This window comes from Anopheles ziemanni, chromosome 2 (genome assembly GCF_943734765.1).
Source record: "Anopheles ziemanni chromosome 2, idAnoZiCoDA_A2_x.2, whole genome shotgun sequence".
Classification (NCBI taxonomy): domain Eukaryota; kingdom Metazoa; phylum Arthropoda; class Insecta; order Diptera; family Culicidae; genus Anopheles; species Anopheles ziemanni.
In genome coordinates, this window is record NC_080705.1 from 18,548,800 (window position 1) to 18,570,970 (window position 22,171).

The 22,171-nt window shown below is 45.0% G+C and overlaps 3 protein-coding genes across 4 annotated transcripts in view; 2 read left to right on the forward strand and 1 right to left on the reverse strand.

Annotated features, from left to right (window-relative positions):
• LOC131293106 (uncharacterized) overlaps positions 1–1,569 on the reverse strand; it is a 32,817-nt gene extending 31,248 nt beyond the window's left edge. The window contains exon 1 of the mRNA XM_058321184.1: positions 1,445–1,569. Coding sequence (XP_058177167.1) covers positions 1,445–1,569 — 125 coding nt within the window. The remainder of the gene's footprint in view (positions 1–1,444) is intronic.
• A 1,838-nt stretch (positions 1,570–3,407) lies between these two features.
• On the forward strand, positions 3,408–6,064 carry LOC131281668 (TBC1 domain family member 23). 2 transcript variants are annotated; one of them, XM_058311015.1, is made up of 2 exons: positions 3,408–3,424; positions 3,608–6,064. In XM_058311015.1, exons 1-2 carry the CDS (start codon positions 3,408–3,410, stop codon positions 5,808–5,810), a joined length of 2,220 nt encoding a protein of 739 aa, XP_058166998.1. In that variant the 3' UTR covers positions 5,811–6,064. The 2 variants fall into 2 exon arrangements, with proteins under 2 accessions (XP_058166998.1, XP_058166999.1); XM_058311016.1 differs by lacking the exon at positions 3,408–3,424 and having other exon boundaries at positions 3,597–5,018; positions 5,079–6,064.
• Positions 6,065–8,424: 2,360 nt separating this feature from the next.
• The window catches only part of LOC131281669 (protein pinocchio), a 28,896-nt gene continuing 15,149 nt past the window's right edge, over positions 8,425–22,171 (forward strand). The window contains exon 1 of the mRNA XM_058311017.1: positions 8,425–8,748. Coding sequence (XP_058167000.1) covers positions 8,496–8,748 — 253 coding nt within the window. The 5' untranslated portion in view covers positions 8,425–8,495. The remainder of the gene's footprint in view (positions 8,749–22,171) is intronic.

The following is a 22,171-nucleotide window of genomic DNA, read 5'->3' on the forward strand; positions in this document are numbered from 1 at the left end:
GCTAGAGGGACCGAAATCCATAATTGAGTTTACCAAACCGCGATGAATTTTGGGCTGATTTCAATTTCCACCATCCATCAGCAGTGCGGTACACAACTGTGGATGAAATTGCAAGTGCTGATTTTGGAATTAGCTTTCGCAACGGTTGTGCCTCCACAACTTTTAACCAGATTGTCCGCGGAAATGAGGTCGAGAGCAAGCTATGCAAAAGCAAGTTCCAAAGGTGCGACGCAACTGAACGAAATGGCTGAGATCGAAACCAGGTAAACATATTAACTGAACTAGAAATTCAAGAGTATTAGGTAGTAATTATCTAAATCTCCAAAATAAAAAAATGAGACAGTGGATCTTCTAAATTGAAACATATGGAAAGAGTTTCGCTCTGAAGGTGAAGTGATTCAACGGATAGACCAGAACATGATATTATGGAAGATGTAAAAATTGAATCACAAGATATAGGAATCGATTCAACGCTCTCAATGATTTTTTAACCGTCTAGATTATCTTGATGAATCAGGATACCTTTTTTTTTGCATCTGAAACATACTGTTTGTTAAATGTTGGATTGGTTTGATATTAACACAGTTTTAAGCTCTTGTAGGAATTTTACTTGCAGATGCAATCATTGTAAGTAAAATATGTTTTGTAGATTCCTTCTTCACAATAGAGTAGTTTCAAAATGAAAACTACGGACGAAACGGACTCTATTCGTAATCTGTGTAAACTTCTTGGCACAAATCATCATCACCTCTTGCTAAAGGACTTTTCGCATGTTCCCCCCAGGACAAACCAGAATGCACAGTATCCTTATTTCCCGCGGTGAGTGCTATGGTGACAGTTTTCCATCGATTTTTCGACAACTAATGAAAGGAGAGTCAAAAAGTCATGTTTAGGGATATGTGGTGAGACGCGACACAAAAATATAAAGCAGATAATGTTTCCGGCGTTGTCCAAGCTACATGTGGCAAGGTACAGGTGACATAAGGGGGAAAACAAGCCGTTCCACGTCGACCGCTGCTTACGACCTTTGCTGGATGTTCCATTTTTCCGGAATGGACTCACGAAAGACATACACATTTTACGGAAAAGTAAATATGGTGACACAAAAGAAAGGAGTTTGAACGGACATGCATGCAGGGTGCATAATAAATCAACTCCAATAAGCGTAACAAGTGTCCCTCGTTTGAGTGGTGCTGCTGTCAACAGGTCAGATGGCAGACGCAACGTGCCTCGGAATGCGACGAGAAAATGCAATTTAATGTAGTGGATGCTTGTGAAAATGTTTTTTCACTGTTATAGGGCAATGCGTAGTTTTCGTTTCATTTCCCATCCTGCCCAGCTGGCGCCCCATTGCTGGATGGCAAATATTATTCTAGTGTCACTATAGCCCTTGCTGCAATTATCGCATTACCGACAATGATAATTTCTGCGTACGGTCCGGTACTTACCGTTGGCTGCCTTCGAGTCTGCTAGCACCGATGTCGGCACGGCCCCGACGGTGGCCAGCGACACCAGGATCGCCAACGTGACACGCCCGGTGGCCGCGGATGCCTTCGCGTTCCGTCGCATCATTTCAAACGAAAAACCGGTAAAACCTTTGCACAGCACTTACACTTTTGCGCTTCACCCTAGATAGAACGTGTTAGAGAACGAGCGAGTTAGGCGAGTAAAGTCGAACATGCTAAAAACAGGACAAAAATACAGAAGAGCAAGTTTCCCTCTCCCCCGTCCAAAAACTTTACTGAAAACCAAACGGTTCCACAACCACTTGGGCCAGATCTCACATCAAAAATTCACTTCAACCGTCTCGTGCACCGTCGGATAAAACTGTAGATTATTCTTGGCTTGAAGGTTTTTCACCCTTTTGGATCCTATCGGTGCAGTCAGTAGCTGCCCCGACCGATTCGAAGTCAACTGGTGGAAACACACCGTTCAACTGGGGGTTTCCAGCACGTTTCCTTTTTATATATACTATTCCGGACGAGGGAAAGCTCACGCTTGATGGTAGTGTTTATAGAAAAAGCTCAAGGAGGAAAATTATCTGAGCTTTCAGAATGTTGTGTGAAAGGTGGGAAAAGCTAGCATTTCCACATGTAGCACGCGTTTATGGTAACAGCGTGACCATGCGCCAAGTTTAAAAATATATTACAGCTTATCTTTTTTATATCTCCATTGTGATACTTGTCTACTCAAATCGTGTTTAATTAATGTAATTTTGTAAGTGGCAATAAGATTAGTAAACTAAACTATAACGATACACTTGTTCACTACGTACATATTGAAGATATCAGTTCAGGTGTTAACCAAAATTGTGCGAAAATACCTGCCCTACTCAGGAAAGTGGTCCCCTTTGCTAGTTGGGAAATCTAAGATGTACCTCCTTGTGCAATCGATGGCGACCGTTGTATGAATGGAGCAGAGTTGGATACGATTGTTCTGGAGCGTAATGCCCCAATGCCCCCTCTCGTTTGGTGACTTATATTTAATATCGTAAGATACTTTCGTCCCTCTCAAATCTATGTAGGGGTAAGCGGTGGGACTTATCATCATCATCATCATCATCAGCATCATCAGCATCATCATCATCATCATCATCACCATCATGTAAACAAATCAATGTCGGTCTGGAAATTGTTTATCCTAATCTGAATCCCCAGAATCCGATTCAGAATTCGGTAAAAATTGTCTGGTCCTGATGAAATGGGTTTGGTTGGGTAGAACAACTCGGATAATGGACATTCTACTGTATTTCTTTGTAGAAAATAGGTTCCAGGAATTTTTCTACAGCAAACCTTGCAAATCGCGCAAAAAACTCAATCTATGTCCATTGGACATTCTACCCAGCGTTCGATTTGAGTATACTTAAATCAATTACATTGTCTCTCGATTGACTCGTTATGTTACTAATTCGACTCAAATAATTGTGAGTCGATTCAAACAGTTTAGGATTAAGTCAGAATCGTATCAAATCTTTAGAATCCGTCAAATTGGATCCAAGTCTTTAGAATCTGTCAGATGGGATTCGAATCTTTAGAATCCGTCTAGGGATCGAATCTTCGAATCTTCCGAGTCCCGATACTGCCAACACTAATTTGGGTTTACAAATTGACAACTCAGCTGTCAGTCCAATTCCAGTGATACTGGGGTTGGCAAATTAGTGTCGCTGTGGAAAATAAAGTCAATTTTCTCCGCTTCTCAGCAAAAGCGTCGTTTTTAATTGGTATTTTTGTCTAGCAGATAGTTTCAGGCCGTGCGATGGTTGCTTTTCCACGTCTCACTTTGTAAGAGACGTCAAGAAGGGCCAGCGACAAAACGACAACAGTTTGCCGAGGTGTTGTGGCGCGCGAGGGACGTGAAAGTTTTCCTTCGTGAAATTCTCTTGCCCAATACGCTAACGTGCTTGCGATATGGAGGCGGGTTTGTGGTAAGCAATGACGTGAAAAACGGTGTGGTTCGCCGCGATAAGGAGGTTGTGATAAGACGGAACACCTTTGCGTGTTGACTCACGACTGCTTGGTGGCAGTAGTGGAGGAGTAACCCCCGTGTGGTAATACGTGTTTGTGCTTTCGTCATTTCTTTCTCCCCACGATTTTAACATGGACGACAGGTTGATAGAGCTCGAGTCTGCCCTGCAGGACGATTGCACAGTGGACGACATTTACGCAATATGCCACGGAAAGGCACTGCCGGAGGCGCTCCGGCTGGACGTGTGGCAAGTGTGCCTGGGCGTGCGCAACAAAATGGACCAGATGGCGCAGTTCAACGAAATCTACGACCTCCCGTTTCAGGCGCAGCTGCGCGCAGACTGCGAGGATTTCGTCAACAAGCTTGGCAACGAGGACGAGGACAAGGTGTCGGTGGTGTGTGACCTGGAGTCGATCCTGACGTTCTACTGTAAGAACCGTGCCCTTGGGTACGAGCCGAACAACGGTTGGGTCGAACTGATGTTACCCCTGCTGTCACTGAAACTGATCCGCTCCGATACCTACAACCTCTTCGAGGCTATCCGTGATACGTACATTCCAAAAGGGTGCGTCAAGAACGGCACCGTATTCAACGTGTTTCGGCTACTGCTCCTGTACCACGATCCGGAACTGTGCACCATACTCGACACGAAGCGCATCACCCCAGATTGCTACGCGATGGGCTGGTTCCAGACGCTGTTCGCATCCACCTGCACCCTCCCGGTGGTGCTGTCCATGTGGGACCTGTACTTCCAACAATCGGACCCATTCCTCGTGTTCTTCCTCAGTCTGATTGTGCTGATCAACCAGCGCGATCAGATTCTACTGATGAAAACCTCCGCCACCAAGGAGGAACTGGTCAGCTTTCTAGTCAACATGCCGTGCAATATTGAGGCGGACGATGTGCTCGATTTCTGCTCCCTCGCCCAGTATTACTCCGTCAAAACGCCCGCCTCCTTCAAGCGCGATCTGCTGCAGGTGCTATTCGGGGCGCAAAGTGGCACGACCGAGGGAAGTTCGGTTGTCTCGCAAGCCCTCTGCCTTCCCGTGTCGGTGAACGAGCTGATCGAGAATGCTTCCATCGAGAACCCTCACCCGGAGGCGGTACGGTTCTTCCTTGTCGATTGCCGCCCGGCCGAGCAGTACAATGCCGGTCACCTTTCCACCGCGTTCCATCTAGACAGTAACCTTATGCTACAGGAACCGGAAGCATTTCAAACGGCCGTCCAGGGGCTTTTGCGGTCCCAGCGCAATGCCATTGATGCCAATTCGAACGCTGGCGGTGAACATCTTTGCTTTCTCGGATCCGGCCGGCTGGAGGAAGACCAGTACACGCACATGGTGGTGGCTTCTTTCCTGCAGAAAAACACCAAATACGTCTCGCTGCTGACGGGCGGATACGAGGCGATACACGAGTACTTCGGTGAGGGTATGGTCGACTGCCTCGAGGATCACGATCCGCTCAAGTGTTTGCTGTGCAACAAGGAACAGGTACAGTTCGGTAAGAAGGCATCGAATAACAACAACAACAACCAAAAGGCACTCAAAAGCGGTGTGAACAGTGCCAGCAGCAGTGCAACGAATAGCCTCAAACGGGGTGCCAGTTCACAGCAGCAGCAACAACGAAGCAGAAACCATGCGACCAACAACAATGGCGCGGACGGCGATCGGAAGCCGACTATCGATCTGTTCAGCAAGCTGTCGCTGGCGATGAAAACCAAGTCGGCAGAGGTACGCGAGAAGCTGTTCGATTACATTTCCAATCCCAATGCGACTACCGGTGGTGCTGGGTCGGGTGTTCCCGGTTCGGAGAAGCACGTCTCACGGAACGATCGCAATGGGAAGCGCTACCGAAACGTACCGCCTGTCTTTAGCATTGGTGAGGATCACGAGGAGGACGAAGATTTGAACTCGGCGGCCAGCGAAACTTCCTCGGTTGCGCGCAGCACGAAAGCGGCCGCCAACAACCGGCAGTCGGACACCGGCGAGGAGATCGTTTCGATACAGAGCTTCCTGAAGAGCCCGGACGTCATTCGCCACTTCAAGTGCAAGGAGGTGCATCTGAATGGGTACATGTACGACAGCTACCTGCTCGTGACGGCCACGCATATGATCGTGCTACGCGAGTTGGAAACGCACCACGATCAGGCCCGCATCATCGTGCGCCGTTCGCTGCAGAGTATCGTCAAAATAACGGCCAAAAAGCGGCACCGCGATTTGATCACGTTCAAGTACGGCTACCCCGAGGAGGAGAACCTCGTCATCACCGACATGGACCGATTTTTGATACCGAAAGCGAGCGAAGTGACCGATCTGATCTCGCGACACATTATCAAGCAGACGTGAGCTTCCAATCGCAGTCGCCACACAGCATGATGTCGCGTGGTAACATCTCAATGCCCTCCCTCCTCGCCAATAGGAACATTCTACACGTCACGGTTGACTCGTTGAATTTGTAACGATTTTTGTTTCTTTAATACCTAGCAAATTACCAATTAATTTAATCGTTTTTGGTTGTATATTTTATTATGTATCATATAAAACGCCCGTTACTTACTCTGGTCTTGTACTATGCACGCTACTAGTTAGTAGTCGAGGATGTTAGTATAAAAGAAAAGAAGAACAGTCATCATCAGCACCGGAACAGACAGTTGTCGCGCACACCGTAGAGTGATCCTTGAGAAGAAGAAAAATAACCACATACCTAAGTCCGTGATTTCTATTGCCACTCTCGTCGCGGCCCCTTAGCAGTAAGTGAAACGAGCACGACGGTGCGCAACAGCTTTTTATGTATAAAACAATAAAAACCAAAAGTTTCCTTCCCCGTGCAATGGTAGCAATGGGTGTTGTTACTTACATTTTAAACTAAATGATTGCGTTTCGGTTGATTTTTTGTTTAATCCGAAATACATTGAATACTTGATGCCCTGCATTTTGATTGGCTTATCAAATTAGATATCTAGTTTTTACTTTGATAAATCGCCGCTAGATAATTATGCTAAAGTAATAAACGCATTCGTATTGTTAATGTTTTTTTACCCCAAATATTGAATTCTGTATCTGCACAAAAACCCAACGTTCAAATTAATACTTTTATCATAGGGGAGAGCAAAAGATTAGGAAGAAATATTACCAGACCTAATGTTTTCATTCCAATTTATTTAATCTATCATTTTTATAGAACAACTAAAATTCGATGAAAAATACATTAACGGTTTTCAGTCTTAAATTTAAAATTAGTTTCCCTAGAGTTATATTTACCTTGTTTGTATGGAACCGGTTCAAATTTGACAATCCCATCATTTGTCATTTGTATTTGATACAAATATTTTCCAAAGACCAATTTAGCAAAATAAAGTGTAGTGTATTCGTTTGCCGCCAACGTTTTTGGGAAAAGGGTCAGTTTTTCCTTCCACATACGGTGCACAGAAAGGAAAAAGGACCTGCTTTCCTTCCGAAAACATCGTTGCAGTGGTAAGTTTTGTTCTGGTGTTAGTTTTGCATGGAATTGCGAATTGTGGTTCATACGATTGACTTGGGAAAGCCAGTGAAAGTTTGGGCATTGTAAACCCTAAAACAGAACTAGTCGTAAGTGGAGCAGAACCACTAGCCTAGACTATTTTGGTACGTGCGTGTTTTTCACGCGTGCATCAACACGGAGGAATCCTTTTGAATCGATAATCATCCCACAGCTGACGGGCTGAGTTGTAAGATTAGGTGCGGAAGCGAAGGCGGTGGCTGGGAACAAAGAAAAGTTGTTTTCCTTCCATAAGAGGTGATAACTTTGATAACAAACAGTCCAGGGGTGTGTACCGAAAAACGAACAGGTGAGACTTTTATCTTGTTGCTACGCTTAATTTGGCAAATCTTTTTCTTTGCACAAATCGTACCTTGTTATTTTTTGCGCTTTTGCTAAGCTCTCCTCCGCCGACATTGCCCTGGAAATGTACAGCATTACGTTAGGCCGAGAGGTGATTGCCGTATCACGATGTTAGCATTTTTGTTGTGCCGGTATATTTTGATAACGAATGTTTGTTGCCCGGCAGCAGCTGTTCATACAGTTGGTGTTACTACAGGCTTTAATTTGTGTCCTTAAAATAATGTTGATTATGTTGATTATTCGTACTGAAAACCATCAACCATTAAATAATCAATACGCAAATTATAATTTAAATCAGCAAACCAAAAGAAAGGAAAATAGTTCCATCAAGTTGCGTTTGACTGAAAATCATTTGCATTCGTCTCCCACATTCGCCTAAGCGTCCGATCTATTTTCGTTCGTTTTGCTATGCAAATGCGGTTCTAAACTGCTTCCGGAAGATCAGGCAGAGTACATCATAAATTTACGGTTATCTTGTGCTTTGTCCTGCATGTCGTCCCCGTGCCATCGTTATACCGGGACCGAGGCGGAACTGCCTGTTACAAGCCATGATATTTTTGGATCCAACCGGATAACGTCATGGACCATGATGTTCTGTTTTCTGTGCATTTAAAAAAAGCCTAGTTCAAGCTTATCTTTCCGCACGTGCAAGCGTGTTATTTTTTTAGTCGTAGTCGTTATTCGAAGCTTTCCAGCGATTGAAGGTTACCACGGGAATGATTTGATCATTTCCAACGTTGGAAGCATTTCCCGCACGATAAACTCTTTATCAAGTCGTCCCCGACCACGTGGCATGGCCGTCGGCTTCTACAGGGCGGGTATGGTTCTTTCGTATTTTTCCTTTTCTTGATTTGAATTTGTCACCTTTCTTGACACCATTTGAAACTGGCCGCCGGTCGGTAATGCAAAGTAATGAGATGCGTGCGCCTTAGCGCGGTGTTCCGTTTTCCTACGGTTGGTTTCTTCGTACGCCACTGATAACTAATTAACCTTCCTATAGTGTATGGTAATGCTCTTGAGCTCCCCGTTGTCTACGAATCGAATTTTTTATTTTGTTGTTTTAGGTCAACCCTTCCCTGCTAGTGCCAGTCGGATAATAACATAAGCCCATAAACGCCCCTTCCGAGACGTGCAAAAGTGGTTCTTTTGGAATGAAACCGTTCGACAATGCTTCTGCTGGTAGTGCCATCGTGACCGAATGGGAGGACAATGTGGTGTTCGATGCGGATGATCCGGACTTTTCCGCTGGCAGTGGCACGGCCGCTAGTGTCTTGATGCGATCGGCGTCCGGCACGCAGCAGCAGCAGATGTCCAAGCTGGCATCGAATTTAACCCGCTCAGTTACGACGTACTACGGGCTGAATTCGACATCGGTCGTATCGAATTTTAATCACCTCATGAAGGGTAAGTAACCGCAGGCAGAGGGCAAACGGAAACGGTGTTCCATTTTTGCAGGTGAATTTACTTCATGGGACAAGGGAATCGACTAACGGTACGCTCGTACGCTACAGAAAATATTCTTAACCTGAGGCGGAAAAGCGATAGACCGGAATATTCAACGATGGTTGCAAAAATGATGAAGCAATGACCACTCCATAATTAAGTTGTAAGACGATTATTCTAAAACAAATGAAGGCCACCCCAGTAGGCCTTCACACTATCCTGTTCTTCAGCCAGTGTAAATGTTATCAGGGATAATGAAAGCCACACAAGGACATGTCAGCATGTCCATGGCACTCGATAAGATGCATTCCGTTCAATGCAGTAGTTATCCTGCATTCAAAGGAAGTTTAAAGTTAAACCCTCTCTTACAAAGAGCTCATTCCATAAGGGTTCACTGTCATCGTGATAACAATTTTTAATTATGATGCGGGTTATTAACATTCGACGGACAGCTACTCGCTTCCTAGAATAAGTTCTAGGTCACTGGAGCAACTGTCGGTTCAATCTCGCGTTCTTTCTTCTGTCGCAGAAAATAATTCATGTCATTTTTATTTGGGTAGCGATTAGTATGATCGTATCTGTCTATCAGAGGCGGGGAAAATATGATAATCAAAGCATCTATTCTTATGCCTATGTCGGTCCATCTAACCCATCCCATCATTTGATTGATGCAAACGTTTTGCCGTAAACATTCGATTGTACTGAATTCCGATGACGTCCTTTCGATCAACTTGCCGATCGATGTTATGTCCGGCACGATGTAAAATTGGAACAAACAAGCTTATTTTTGCACGCTCTCGATCTCGACCGCGGCTCGCGTTAACGTCCTTCCTTGAACGAAATAAATGTATGTACATAGGTCGGTTAAGGTTTATTATTCTTCTTCATCTCCACTGTGGTGGCTTGCTCTGCTTGGTGGACGATTACGATATGCTGCAAAAAGGTGTCGGGGGATGTGATGGAACCTGGTGAACCCAACGTCCTACCGTGTACGTGTTGACCGTGGTCATTCTTCGACCGATCCTAATCGACACCGTCAACAGGAATGAGGAACTTGTTTTCGTGGGAAGGAAGGATGTTTTTTCTTCTTTCACTGCTGGTCCTTTTTTCTTGCGCTAATCGGGAGAAAAATATGATAACGTGCTAATAATCGTACCAAACCATCCGACGTGCTGCGGCCCATGGTGTTGTCCGATAGGCTTGTTGTCAGTCAAAATTTGCCATTAATCCCTCAGGTGATCAATTTAGCAAAACACAATTGAAAGTATTGTACCGTTAGGAAGAAAACGCATATTTCTTAATGCACACGGGTTTTGTTTCAGTCTTTTTTTAAATGTATTTTGTATACGGATAGATTTTCACGATCACTTTCAGATTCTAGATTTCATTTATTTCTACATCATCGTTTGAGGTTGAGGCACCGAAGGGTTTCTTCCAGACGGGTCCTGCTCCTTACGGGGCCATCCAAGGAAGAGTGGCCGGCTCGTGTGCCCACCCGTTTGCGTTGTTTGTTTGTTGCTGGTGTTTTGGCAACGATGGTCTGTTGGGGGTGTTGTTGGATCGAGCGTGTAATCTAATCGCCAAGGTTCGAGGCCGCCCGATCGGCGAGCGCTGTATGATCGGTCCACGATCGTAGCACGCGGCGAGCCGGGATGGATGTTTGTTTGCCATCACATGTTTATAGCACCGATGCGATGTGGTTTGGAACGGCCCCCAGTAACGGGCTCCAAAAGAACGAGCCTCCTTCCTGATTGTGTTGTTCACATTTTTTTTGCATACATGTCCTACTGTTGAGTTGTTGTTGGTTGGCTCCAGCTTACCATTTATGATGTTTTGCAAGCCACATAGATTGTTGTTCGTTGTTTGCGCCGGTCGGTATTTTTTTCTCTCTATTTGTCACCCACATTCGGCATCATTTTATTACGCTATTTTTCATCTCAGCTCCGTTGCTCCGTTGCCTGCTCACCGAGTTTTCCGTATGTTGGCGTGCTCGATGACGTCCGTTCAGGTACAATGTGTTTACTATACCGAAAGTTACATACGTAAACATAACTGACGCTTCCTTCCATCCGGTCCGTTATCATTCAACATCTCGCGTGGGAGTATCAGAGAGGGGGAAGGGACACTAAGCAGAGGAGATGGCTTTTAGGTTTTACCTTCACACAAATTGAAAGTTTCATTCAATGAAAGATAAGATTGCAATCGAACTCTACTCGAAACTCGAAATTAGAGTGTGTATGATGTAGAGGGCATCAGCAGCATCGTTGGTAGAAAAATGCGTCATATTTTGGGAACATGTTATGCGTTGTTGGATTCAATAATATTTACCACGTTTAGCGCATTGTAATGTGCGCATAACTTTTTCTTGTTATAAAGAAAAACAAATCAATTCATTTTCATATTGTTTTTTAACCATATGCATTGAAACCAAAATTATTCCGACTTTCGAACTTTCCGACCGGTTGTTCATTCCAACTTTAAAACTATCACGTTCTTGTCAATTAGAAAGATTAAAGAAATTCTGGTATGATCCATACAATAAGAAATGTTTTTCGTTGGATGTATTTGTTTTTGTTATGTTCATAGCGTTGTTTTGCGATGTATTACGTAGCTCAGTGGTTCCTGAAGCTTGTTGTTTTGAAATTCGTACGTAATTTTATGGAATTATTGCGTCATTTAGATTTAATTTTCTTGTTGTTATCGATCATATAAATGTCCAGATTATGTAGAAGAAGTAAGAGTATTAGCCCAAGCAATGGTCTTGGGTAATTGGGTCAGTATTGTTTTTTTTTTTGTAAAATGTTTATGGGATGGTTACATAGCGAAACAATGTCCCACAAAGCGAACTGCTTTTACTTTCTGTGTATGTTATGGCTGGGAATTAACTCAACAGACTGGGGAAGTACCGATGTAAATAACATTGACAATCGTATTTTGGCCAGCCGATTAGTCATGAAATAAAACTTAATATTTTACTCATGCTCCACGACCTCAAACGACGCGGGAAAGCACGTTCGATTAGCATACGCATACCATCGTGGCACGCAGTCATTAGGCAAATCCCATTCTACGATTCGATCATGATCGATACCGACCCCACACTCGCTTTAGGTTATCCCCTTCCGCGCTTCATCCAGCGCCACCGAGACGAGTATATGATGAACTCGCCAACTTTGGATTAACACGCCGCTTTTGTCGGGAGGGAGTTTCTTAATTTCCCCACCGCGGTGGCCTCGCATAACCTGTTCCCGGGTTCGCCTCGGCTACGTTAAACGTTGCCAGATTTCCACAACACAAATCCCCAGCGGCATCACGTGACCGACACTCCCGTTCCCAAGGGTGCTTCCCCCGTTGGAGCACGGAATCTTCGTTTGCTGGAATCTTCTTCGAACACCCCCTCGGGGCGGGAACCGATAGGGACAACAAGTTTCAGGGAACCGGTACGCCCAAAACCGACTGCTCCACTACGATGTCGTAGTTCCCGGATAAAAATCCTGCCCAAATGCGGAAGAGCCGTGGCAGTTGTTTTTTTCGTTTTGTTTTCTTTGAGAAAGTATTCCCCGTGAGTCAATGTCAACCGTCTTCGTTGGCACCATGGGCGCCCTTGGTCGCGAAATTGGCCCGCGCTCGGTCGCTCCATAAGTGAAGTTTGATGTTTGACGGTCCCCGGATGTGTTTGCAGGCCGGGAAACTCCCCATCCCCGCTACTGGACCACATCTCAGTCCTCCTCCCAAGTACGTCGTGTTTGCGTCTCAACATTGCTTATCAAGATGTCGCAATGTGTCCGCTCCGGGAACGAAGCTGCGCAGTCGACATTCGAGAAATACGCACTCCCGAGTGTTGTGCATTCCGTAAACAAAGCGTTGCTCCACTAACCATCTTATGCCGCCTGGACGTACCGAATGGTGGTAAATCCCAAGCCTGAACCCCGGGCCGGTTCAAACCGGTCTCGGGCCGATCGAAGCGACCAGAAGCATGGGTCGAAGGCCGGGAATCCTCCATTGAAGCTTCTCCACGCCAAGCGGCATGTTGTTTGGAAACAATTTTAAACCGTAAACTTCTAAAAGTCGCGGTTTAAGTTCTGCGACTTCCGCTCGGTACGGATCTTTTGGAGTCCGGCAGGGGTTATTTGTTTTGGTTCGTTTTGGATTTTCCCGCCCCACACGAAAGTGGAGAGTCCGGATCATTTCGGTACGATTTGACTGCGAGTGACGCACGTGACGTATCGGACACATTAACACAAACATCCAGCCGCCCCGAAATTGCGTCGTTGAAAGGCTACTTCTTGAGCCAGTGGTGTTTTGGTGGCCGCCAAGCAAGCGATATGGTATGCGCCTTGTCGAGACATGCAGCACGGGCCCCAACCTTCGCCCGGGTCAATCGGATACAAACATACACACGCAAGCAAACATAGACGATCGGTCGGCACCGGTTGTGTGTGACGTCACGTACGTAAACATGACGCTGACTTGATGGCGATCCGCTGTGATCGTAGGAGGCAGCTGAAACCGGGGAGGGATTAAATTATTTTTCTACGATCTGATGGAGGTTTTATCTTGGCAAGCATATGATGTGCGCATGAAAGATGTCGGCCACTGCGACACCTGCGTGCACTGCCCATGCTAAACGACACACGCTCGTTAACCTTCGGTAAGGCGTTGACGTGATCAAACTCATCCAATCCGTCTGATTAACGAACTCATTGATTAGATCAATTCAAAAGTATTGCCAAACTAACAAGCTTCCATCTGATGATATGTTTTCTCATATGATTTCTCAGAAACGGTGACTAAGTGGCATTTGTTATCCACTTCCACTGGACTCCCACTTTACTACGCTGCATACTCCGGACGGTGCTAATCCGTTACGACACTCATGAAACTTCGTTCGTTCGAAAAGATGTTCGAAAAGATGTTTTGGAACGGAAACATCATTCCGCGGCGTCGCGATAAATATGAATCATTTCAAACCGTGCGCGGCGTGACTCGTCCAACTTTACTATTAGCCGGATCGCACTATCATTAAGTACACAGATGTGATCCGTCTGCAGTGTCGCTGCAGTGTATAGTGCGGTCGACGGTCGGGCGGAGGAATTAACACCATTTAATTGTGTACAGCACTGCCCTACAAGCAGTTACTACCTTCGAGGAAGATGCGCCTCAGGATGGCTCGCTGGTCGAAGTATTTCATAATGTTGTATTACTGTTACATGAAGTAAATATTTATATGAAAACTTCCAGTATGATATTTATATGAAAACTAAAGAAAATTATCACAAAGAATTGTAAGGATCAATTAAAATCGTCTCACAGAATTACAAGATTTCTTTATGACAACTTATTATAATTTTTATAACTTCTCGTTCACAATAGCGTGTTTTGCTCCTTGCTTAATAAATTTCCATACATGTTGAAACTTGTTGGTAGATTACTACTGAAGGAAAATCTCTCTAGTATAGGCGAGATCTGGAGTTTGAATTACTTTTTCTTCTTTAATGGCCCGCTCATAGTTGAGCACGTCGTGCAATCGTTCTCAGGGGGGGCCGGTCCATGGCTGCTGCTCTCCATCCCCGGTCGCATTCGATGTCCCGCAGGTTCTGCTCCACTTGGTCCATCCACCGAGCTCGCTGCGTCTGGAGTCTGAGTTAAAAATCTTCTGAATAATTTTTGCTTCAAATATAAAATGTAAGACCTTATATTAAAGTATAGTTTGAGTTTCTAGTTTCAATTCAGCAATTAAAGATGATAGTAAAATCATTAAACTAATTTCGTACGAACTACAAATAATGGACAGTTGATTTAATTTGATTTTAGCCCAGATAGGTCTATTGCATTTAATACTTTTTTTTTAATATAATAAGAACTTTGTCTTCCCATTTTCAGCTTTTCTTCAAGTGCATGAGACGTTTATGTCACACCATTGATTAAAATCCTAGCGTTCCATTTTCTTCACCCTGCATTGACCTCAAGTCGTTAGGACGCAAAACTTCGCGTAATAAAAATGTTTAATCAGTGCTGAATGTAGCGTCATGAGCGGTTTATGATTTGGTTCCACTGATACTAGTTTTAACCTGTAGCGGCGTACCCACGAGATTGCGTGCCCAGGTTGCATCAGCTGATGTGGCCGAGTCTCTCGAGTTCAAGCTGATATGGTTAAAGGTGCTGCCGGTGCAGTTCATCACCGAGTCAGGTCCTCAACCATGAGCTCATCTCATGTGTGTTTTGTGGCTTTTTTTTTTCGTGGAGCACATATTCTCCTGTCGTGGGAAGCTGTCCAGCCTGTGGATTATCAGGCCAGGCCCAACATGTAGAGCCGGTCGATGAAATATTTGTTTTCTTGCTTCGATGGTGATGAACCGTGCAACAGGTGTTCGAATGTTTGCCTTTGCGAAAACATTATCATCCCCCCGAACAGCAGGAGTTTCATTTTCACATGGATTCGGAAATCGGTTGGGGTTTGAAGTTTTGTGCTGGGGGAAAATATGGCTGACCGCCGCGTGGCGTGTAATATAAATTGCACTCCCACGTTCGCAAACGGGACATCGTCCAACCGTTTGGCAATAAACACTGTCGAATCGGCCTCTCGGTCACCTCAGTTGTCTCCCGTCTGTATCAACAATCCACCCAAACGAATTTCATCCGAAGTCTTACCGAAAAAGAAAAAGAAACGGCCGATCAGACACCGAATAAGAAAACGACCCTCGAAAGACATGGGGCATATTTTGAGGACAAACGAATTGTTTCTACTTGCGCCTAGCAACTAACGGCCATCGACTCGCCGGCGGGGGGTTTCAAGAAGCGGAAAATGAAAAAAATAGAAACCAAAGCCCCTTAATCCTTCAGGTGGATAAATGAGGAAATGAGGATTGCATCGTAATGTCGCCAATTTTCATTCTCACTAACCCACATATCTTATCAACGTCAAAGGGAACGATGGCATGGGGCCACTTTTCGAGGCGGTTTGTTTGTTTTTTTTTTCGGTTTTGTATGCGAAATTAATGTATTACTAGAAGTTTATCAGGCTTGTCTGCTCGGTTCGCGCGCGCGTGTGTTCGTGGGTAAAGGTTATATGAACGTTCACACAGATGTTATCATTTTTCTTCCTTGACATACCCTTCCAAGACATACCGGGGGATGTTCTAGCGTGAACCGTAACCGAAAGGGTAAGAGCGACAGCGACACACAACAGTACGATCAAGTACAAAAAGCCGGCTTTGGCAAGGAAACCCTCACTATGAGCTTGCAGCTTACAGCTGATTACGAGAGACTGAACCGCCTTCACCGCCTTTGGCGGTTGCGAATCGATGGGGTTGGTATTACTTTTGTGCTCTTTTTTTTCCCCTTGCGTTCACATCTCGCGGGTTCACCTTCTTACTGTGAACAAAGTTCGAAGGCTAACCGTTTTATCAGGTGAAGGCACCAACCGGATGAACCACTTCGGCACGGAAGGATGAATTTATAATGTTGCACATATGAAAACGGACCACCAGAAGTCATAACATACTGGACGTTGACTGCAGCTCACCTTAGGACCTTGATCCGCTCGGGTGAGCTAATGCTTAGGCAGAATCCTTCGGGGGGAAATTCCCACTTTCGACCGAAGACCGCGCGGGATGAAGGTGAATTTGGGCGCTTAGCTTACCTTGACACAGACTCGGTCGATTTGTTCGTTATCGTTTGTGGGAGGTTTTATGGCTTTCAAAGCGTCTTAAAGGGTATTTACCGGATAGACTTTGTCTTACGGTTTGAGGTAAGATTGTCTAAAATTAGATTCAATGATTGCATTACGTGTACTTTATGGCTTTCAAATTAATTTTGTGTGTACTTTGTGCTTAAACTTGTAAGCATGTGAATAATCATATTGTCCAACAGTAGCTTGTTTTAATTTTATTTTACAATTGTTCTGTTTTGATATATTACATAGCTTAATTTACTGAATGTATTTGTTTTCAAGAAAGATATTATATTCCCATCTTTGCAAATTGCACAGCCCATGCTCCACTAATCTACGTGATTTTCATCATTGTATTTCTATTCAATTCATGTAGTATAAATTTACAACTTTACTTGATCTTTGCAAATGATCTAATAGTGATAAAAATGCTATCCTATACGAATAGATAAGCCAACCGGAAACAAGCAAGCAGAACAAAAACATAGTCGATTTATGTAGCTCTTTTCGAAACAATAATCGAGGATAAAAGGCAAAATACGAAATGGTAGTATCGAGCCATAAATGTTATTAGGTTTTATTTAATTACATGCAAAGTACTGTTGTTGTAATTTTAATTAATTTCTCTTCTTTTGAAAATTTATCCAGTTTCACAGTACAAACTGAACAAATCGATGTACTCGTTTTGCCTACATTAACAAATTGTTTATTTCTTGTCCGTATCAATATCTTATCACCATCTCAGCCCGAAAAGGGGTCCGCTGGGGTGAGTTGTTTCCTTTTTTTTTCTGCCCACCGTACCCCTTTTTAATCGCGAATGAGTAATGATTATCGGTAGGTCGCGTGATTTTCATGTTGTTTTTATTTTGTTTTGCCTAACCATATTTCCCTCTCTTTCCGATCGTTGCACACCGATGGCCATCACGACCGGCTCCAACGTCCAGCCGCGGACGTCGAAATCGAACTGTCCCCGGGGAACAATTATCGGTCACGTGTGAAAGAAATCGTTGCAGCGCGGTGCCAAAACCCACCCCTCCGCCAACCCTTACACACACACACACCCCCCCATAAAGATCGTGCCTCTAATGTTGCTTCGGGGAAGGTTGGTGGATGGTGGACGCGTTTGCTGGAGAGGTTTGCTGGCAATTTACGGTTTTATTTCTTTCAATATTTCACATCTGCGGAGTGTTTTGATTTTTTTCCTGTTTTGTTGTTAAAGTATCTCCTTTTGCACGTCGTTGTATCACACTTGTAACGAGTCCACTTCATTTTATAAATCTTATGACTTTTTTTTCTTTCATGGTGATCGTGCGAATTAACCATATGATTTTCGCCTGGAAACGATGAACAGGCTATATCGTTAGGGAAGCAGCTTGTTTTTTGTTCCTTTTTTTTTATCCCAAACCCGTTGCATTCTTTTTCGTCCCATTTCCACCTCACATGTTGATAACATACGGCCGGTGGCAACGAACCATTTTCCCTCCCGTCAATTTAAATGCAAATCGAAGTGACATCTCCATTTTGAGATCATATCGATAAAGGCACCACCATCCTGCCACGCGGTCAGTCGAAAGTGAGGCCGCGAGGGGGAGTAAACATGATTGTCAACATCAACATCGAGGGATGGTTGTGACAGGGTTTTTTTCCTCCGCTTCCCTCTCCCGCTTTCTTCTCCATTTCCCACATGTCCAAACTGTCACCAGCGCCATTGCAACCCGCGATGCAATGCAAAAGAATCGCAATCGAAAAGCCATCATCCTCGGCGGGGCTCCAATTTGCATAATCCTCACGTTGTCCGTCGCATGCACCCGCTATTAAGGGATGAGAGAGATTTTCATTTTTCCATTGCGTTCCACGTGCGGCGCCGCATGCCATTCGAAGCATCCCCTAAAACGGCCGGCAGAGCGCCGCCCAGGAGGGCTGTCCAATCGATTCGGTGCTGCCGAGAGGTTTTCCACCCGATTTGCACGACGTCCGGTCGCCTGGTCGGATATGTGTCTGTCCGCCTTTTTCCATTTCGCACGGTAATTTGTTTTCGTACCGGAGGAAACCTCCGACCATCCCAGCGAACAATGATCACGATTTATTCACAGTGAAACAGAGGTTGATTGAAAGATCCCTACACACGAATCGTCTCTTGGTGCACCTGTCCGAAGCACCTCGAGTCTCATGTTTTTTCTTCCGTACGCGTTCCATGTGATCGGCATAAACCAAACAAAGCGAAACAGAATAGTCATCTTATTGATTTATTTTTTCCTCGCGCCCCAAACATTGAGGCTTTTTAGTACCAAAAACTCGGCGGATTTACGTCATTTCGGTTCGATCGAAGAATCGATTGGACAGATCGAGAAGCTCGATCGCTCTCGGTGCTAAACAGTGGGCTCGTTTGTGTGACCTTCTTACATCACTTCTTTGCTTTTCAGAGTAGTTCTGGTGGTGAAATTAGTTGTCAGTTTTGCGATAACTAATGCGCCTTTCTCGCGGGACACTCGGGGCCGGCGTGCCGGAGAGGACAATGTAGGCCATCAAAGACTTGATCGGACCATAAAATGGTCGTGCTCAAAACCTGGCCAGCGTTCGAAAGTGTCCAGTTCCTAGACAAGCTTTGGTAAGTGGAACGTGTGCCTTACTTATGTTCTACCGATCCCACACGCGTGGTCACCGACGCGGTGTTGGCGTTCCAGACGAAATTTGAAATCCCCGATCCGGTTGAAATTATCAGGAATTGTTGACGGTTGTACTATGGTGATGAGGCCAGTCTTTTCATTCCCGGAACAGCGCAGCATCTGATATGTCGGTACGGGATTCGTTTAAGGTATCGTATGCAGTAAGAAAGATCACTATGTCAAGAACGTTGGAATAGGTTGAACCGTAATCGTGTCTAGCTTCTGAATTTATTTATATCTAACAAGACTGCTTTCTGCTGTATTTATTTATGGCTTGGAAGACTGTTTCCAAGCTTTAGAATTCCAGGATTTGCGGAGCACGTCGTCTCCGGGGAGCTTATCTTTATTTCTTTTCCGTTTAAGGAACGTTTACATGATCTCGGTGCGGACGATACATTTTTATACACAGTACCTTCCTTAATGATGCATCACCCTGTTGAAATAGCATCAATGATCATCGTTCGTTTTTGTACAGACATTACTGCCTTGTTGTGGGGTAAGGAATGCGAAAAACGAAAATATCCATGAACTTCCGAGATACGGGTTTTAACGACATTTTCCGGAAGCCATTAAAGTGATGTTTTTCCGAAACCCGCGATCTCCTGCCAGATGTTCCGCGCAGCATTCGAATAGGTTTTGCCCACGCAGAAATAACACAACCCACTCGGTGGCAATATTATATTCGATCCTATCTACGCAGCGTGTTCGATTTTCGACGGCATCTCTTCCCGTTTTACTCTCTACATCGCGTTGGGTGTTTACAGAAGGCGACCGCCCGCCGTGCAGTCACATTTTACTGGAACGATTCTCCTTCCTTCCTGCGTGGCATGTGGCACTGGCGCCGTGCTCGGGCCAATCTGTGCATGCCCGACGGTGTTGTATGCACGGAACCGTGACTGTTTGGAACCACCAACGCGGTGATCGTCACTATCACCAATTGATTCAGCTAACACGCGCGCGCCGTGCGCCCGTCTAATCTTTCCCCGGCGGCGACGGCTTTAGAGAGACCCGAGTGGTTTTGCGGAACTGAAAAGGGGAGGGTGTGGGGGCGAAGTTGAAAAATGGCTGGAAGCATTGCGATCGGACGCGACGCGTGGCTGCGCAGCACGAGGATGCCCATTTACTATAAATACCTGTCAATTTGCAACGGTCCGGAAAATAATAAGCGCTAATGTCCAATTTGTCCGATCGGGCTTATCAGCGGTTTATTTGGTGATAGTAAGGCCACAGCGTTAAGCGTGGCAAGGCAAGTCACAGGAACAACGTATCATTACTCATTTAAGGACATTTATAATTTGAAGGATTTATTCAAACTTGTCGTTATTGGTCGTAATTGGCAAACAATTTTCCAATTCCACCTGTATTCACTAAATATTATCATTTTCTTTAGAGGTTGATTTTAACACCTTGTTGACGGGAGACGAAGATCTTCGTCTGTTTTTGACTCAACGTTGAGGACGGAAAGACGGACATGTACGTCGCACGTATACCATTGCACAGCCGAGCATTCGGGTTTTTGGTTCGTTTCGTCGTATCCGTTTCGATCGGTCGTTCGTTACCGGGGCGGCTGGCCCCGGTGACAGCAGCTAGTTTTGGGAAAAAAACGCCCGTCAACAAAGTGTTAAGACAAATTTTGGAACAATTCTCCATTTCTTACCATATTCCACTAAATGGTAATTTTTTACTGTGTTCCTTGCGTTTATTGGTTAATAGACATGGACTAGTAGAATGTAGAAGTTGATAAAATGACAATAAAAACTGATGATAGAAACATATAAGTAACATAAGAAATAAGAAAACTTGTTAAATAATCTAGGATAATAGGACTTCATGCGTAATGCAAGATAAAGAATTGCGCATACTTAATAGAAATTTGTAGACACAAACAACCGTTTTAATTTGACTGAAATTGTTTAAATCATTCCAAGACGAATGTCTCTTATGTAACCAACCGTTTCAAGCTCTTCAGCCCCGATCAGCTGTGCTGAAGTGCGAGGGAATAGAGTTTTACAAACAAAATCCACGTCTTCATGCGATTCCACTCGACACGCTACACGCCGCATAATGGGCCTTGTTATTATTCTCAGCCACGTTGTGTTTCCCTACGGCATCGGCGATGGTCATATGACACCAGAGGACGCATCTGACCACCCGTTCGACCGACCGTCGACGACACGCGTCCACCGGACAGCTATTTTTATCGCTACTTCGAGACGCATCTATTTTGGGTTCTTGGTTTCTTTCCTGGCTTCCCAAGTTCCCCCAAACACTGAGAGGGCACCTTTAAGGACTTTTTTTTTTCGTCGGGGATGAAATAATTCACCACCGCCCACTAGGTGGGGTGGGAGGCGCAGTAATTTTTGCGTACGATACAATAAGTAGATCGACGAAATGGCGCTTTGCCTGTTTGGCGAACGCGGACGGTGTTCTTAATTATTGTCCCGGCGGAAAGAATTTCCCATGTCCATCATCGGCACGTACGCGACGCAGAAAGTGTCTAGTCTTTGTAGTCACAAGGTGGGGGTGAATCCAAAAGAGTGCGGAAAAACAATGCTAATTTTCCTCCCTCTCCTCCCCTCTCTCTCTCTGTGAGTGACTAACGTCTCGATACACAGCTCACTCCCGCCAGTCCGCCGGCGGAAAAATGCTCCCCAGCGACGGAAATGCGAAATTATTCCATTCGATCTCAGACGCGACGATTGCATTTTGTTTGCGCGAGACAATACGCTGAGAAAATGTGGCAGAACGGTACAAAAAAAGCCCCCCTACGGCATTGCATTCTGTTCTATTATTAGGCGGGGGCTGCCCGTGAGTTATTTCTGACAAACCAGGGTGCAGGGTGACGGTACTGGCGGCGACTACTGGCGGCACGCTACCGGTTTTCAAGCGGAGATTCTGCGAAGATGGAAGTGGCAGGCATTGGCACCGGGATGGGAAGCGGCTGGGCAGAGGGTGTGGGATGCACTGGAATGCATTACAAGGTGTTCTCAGGAGATCGGTCGTCAGCGAGTGCCATAAAAATTATCTCACGCGAGATGAGAAATAC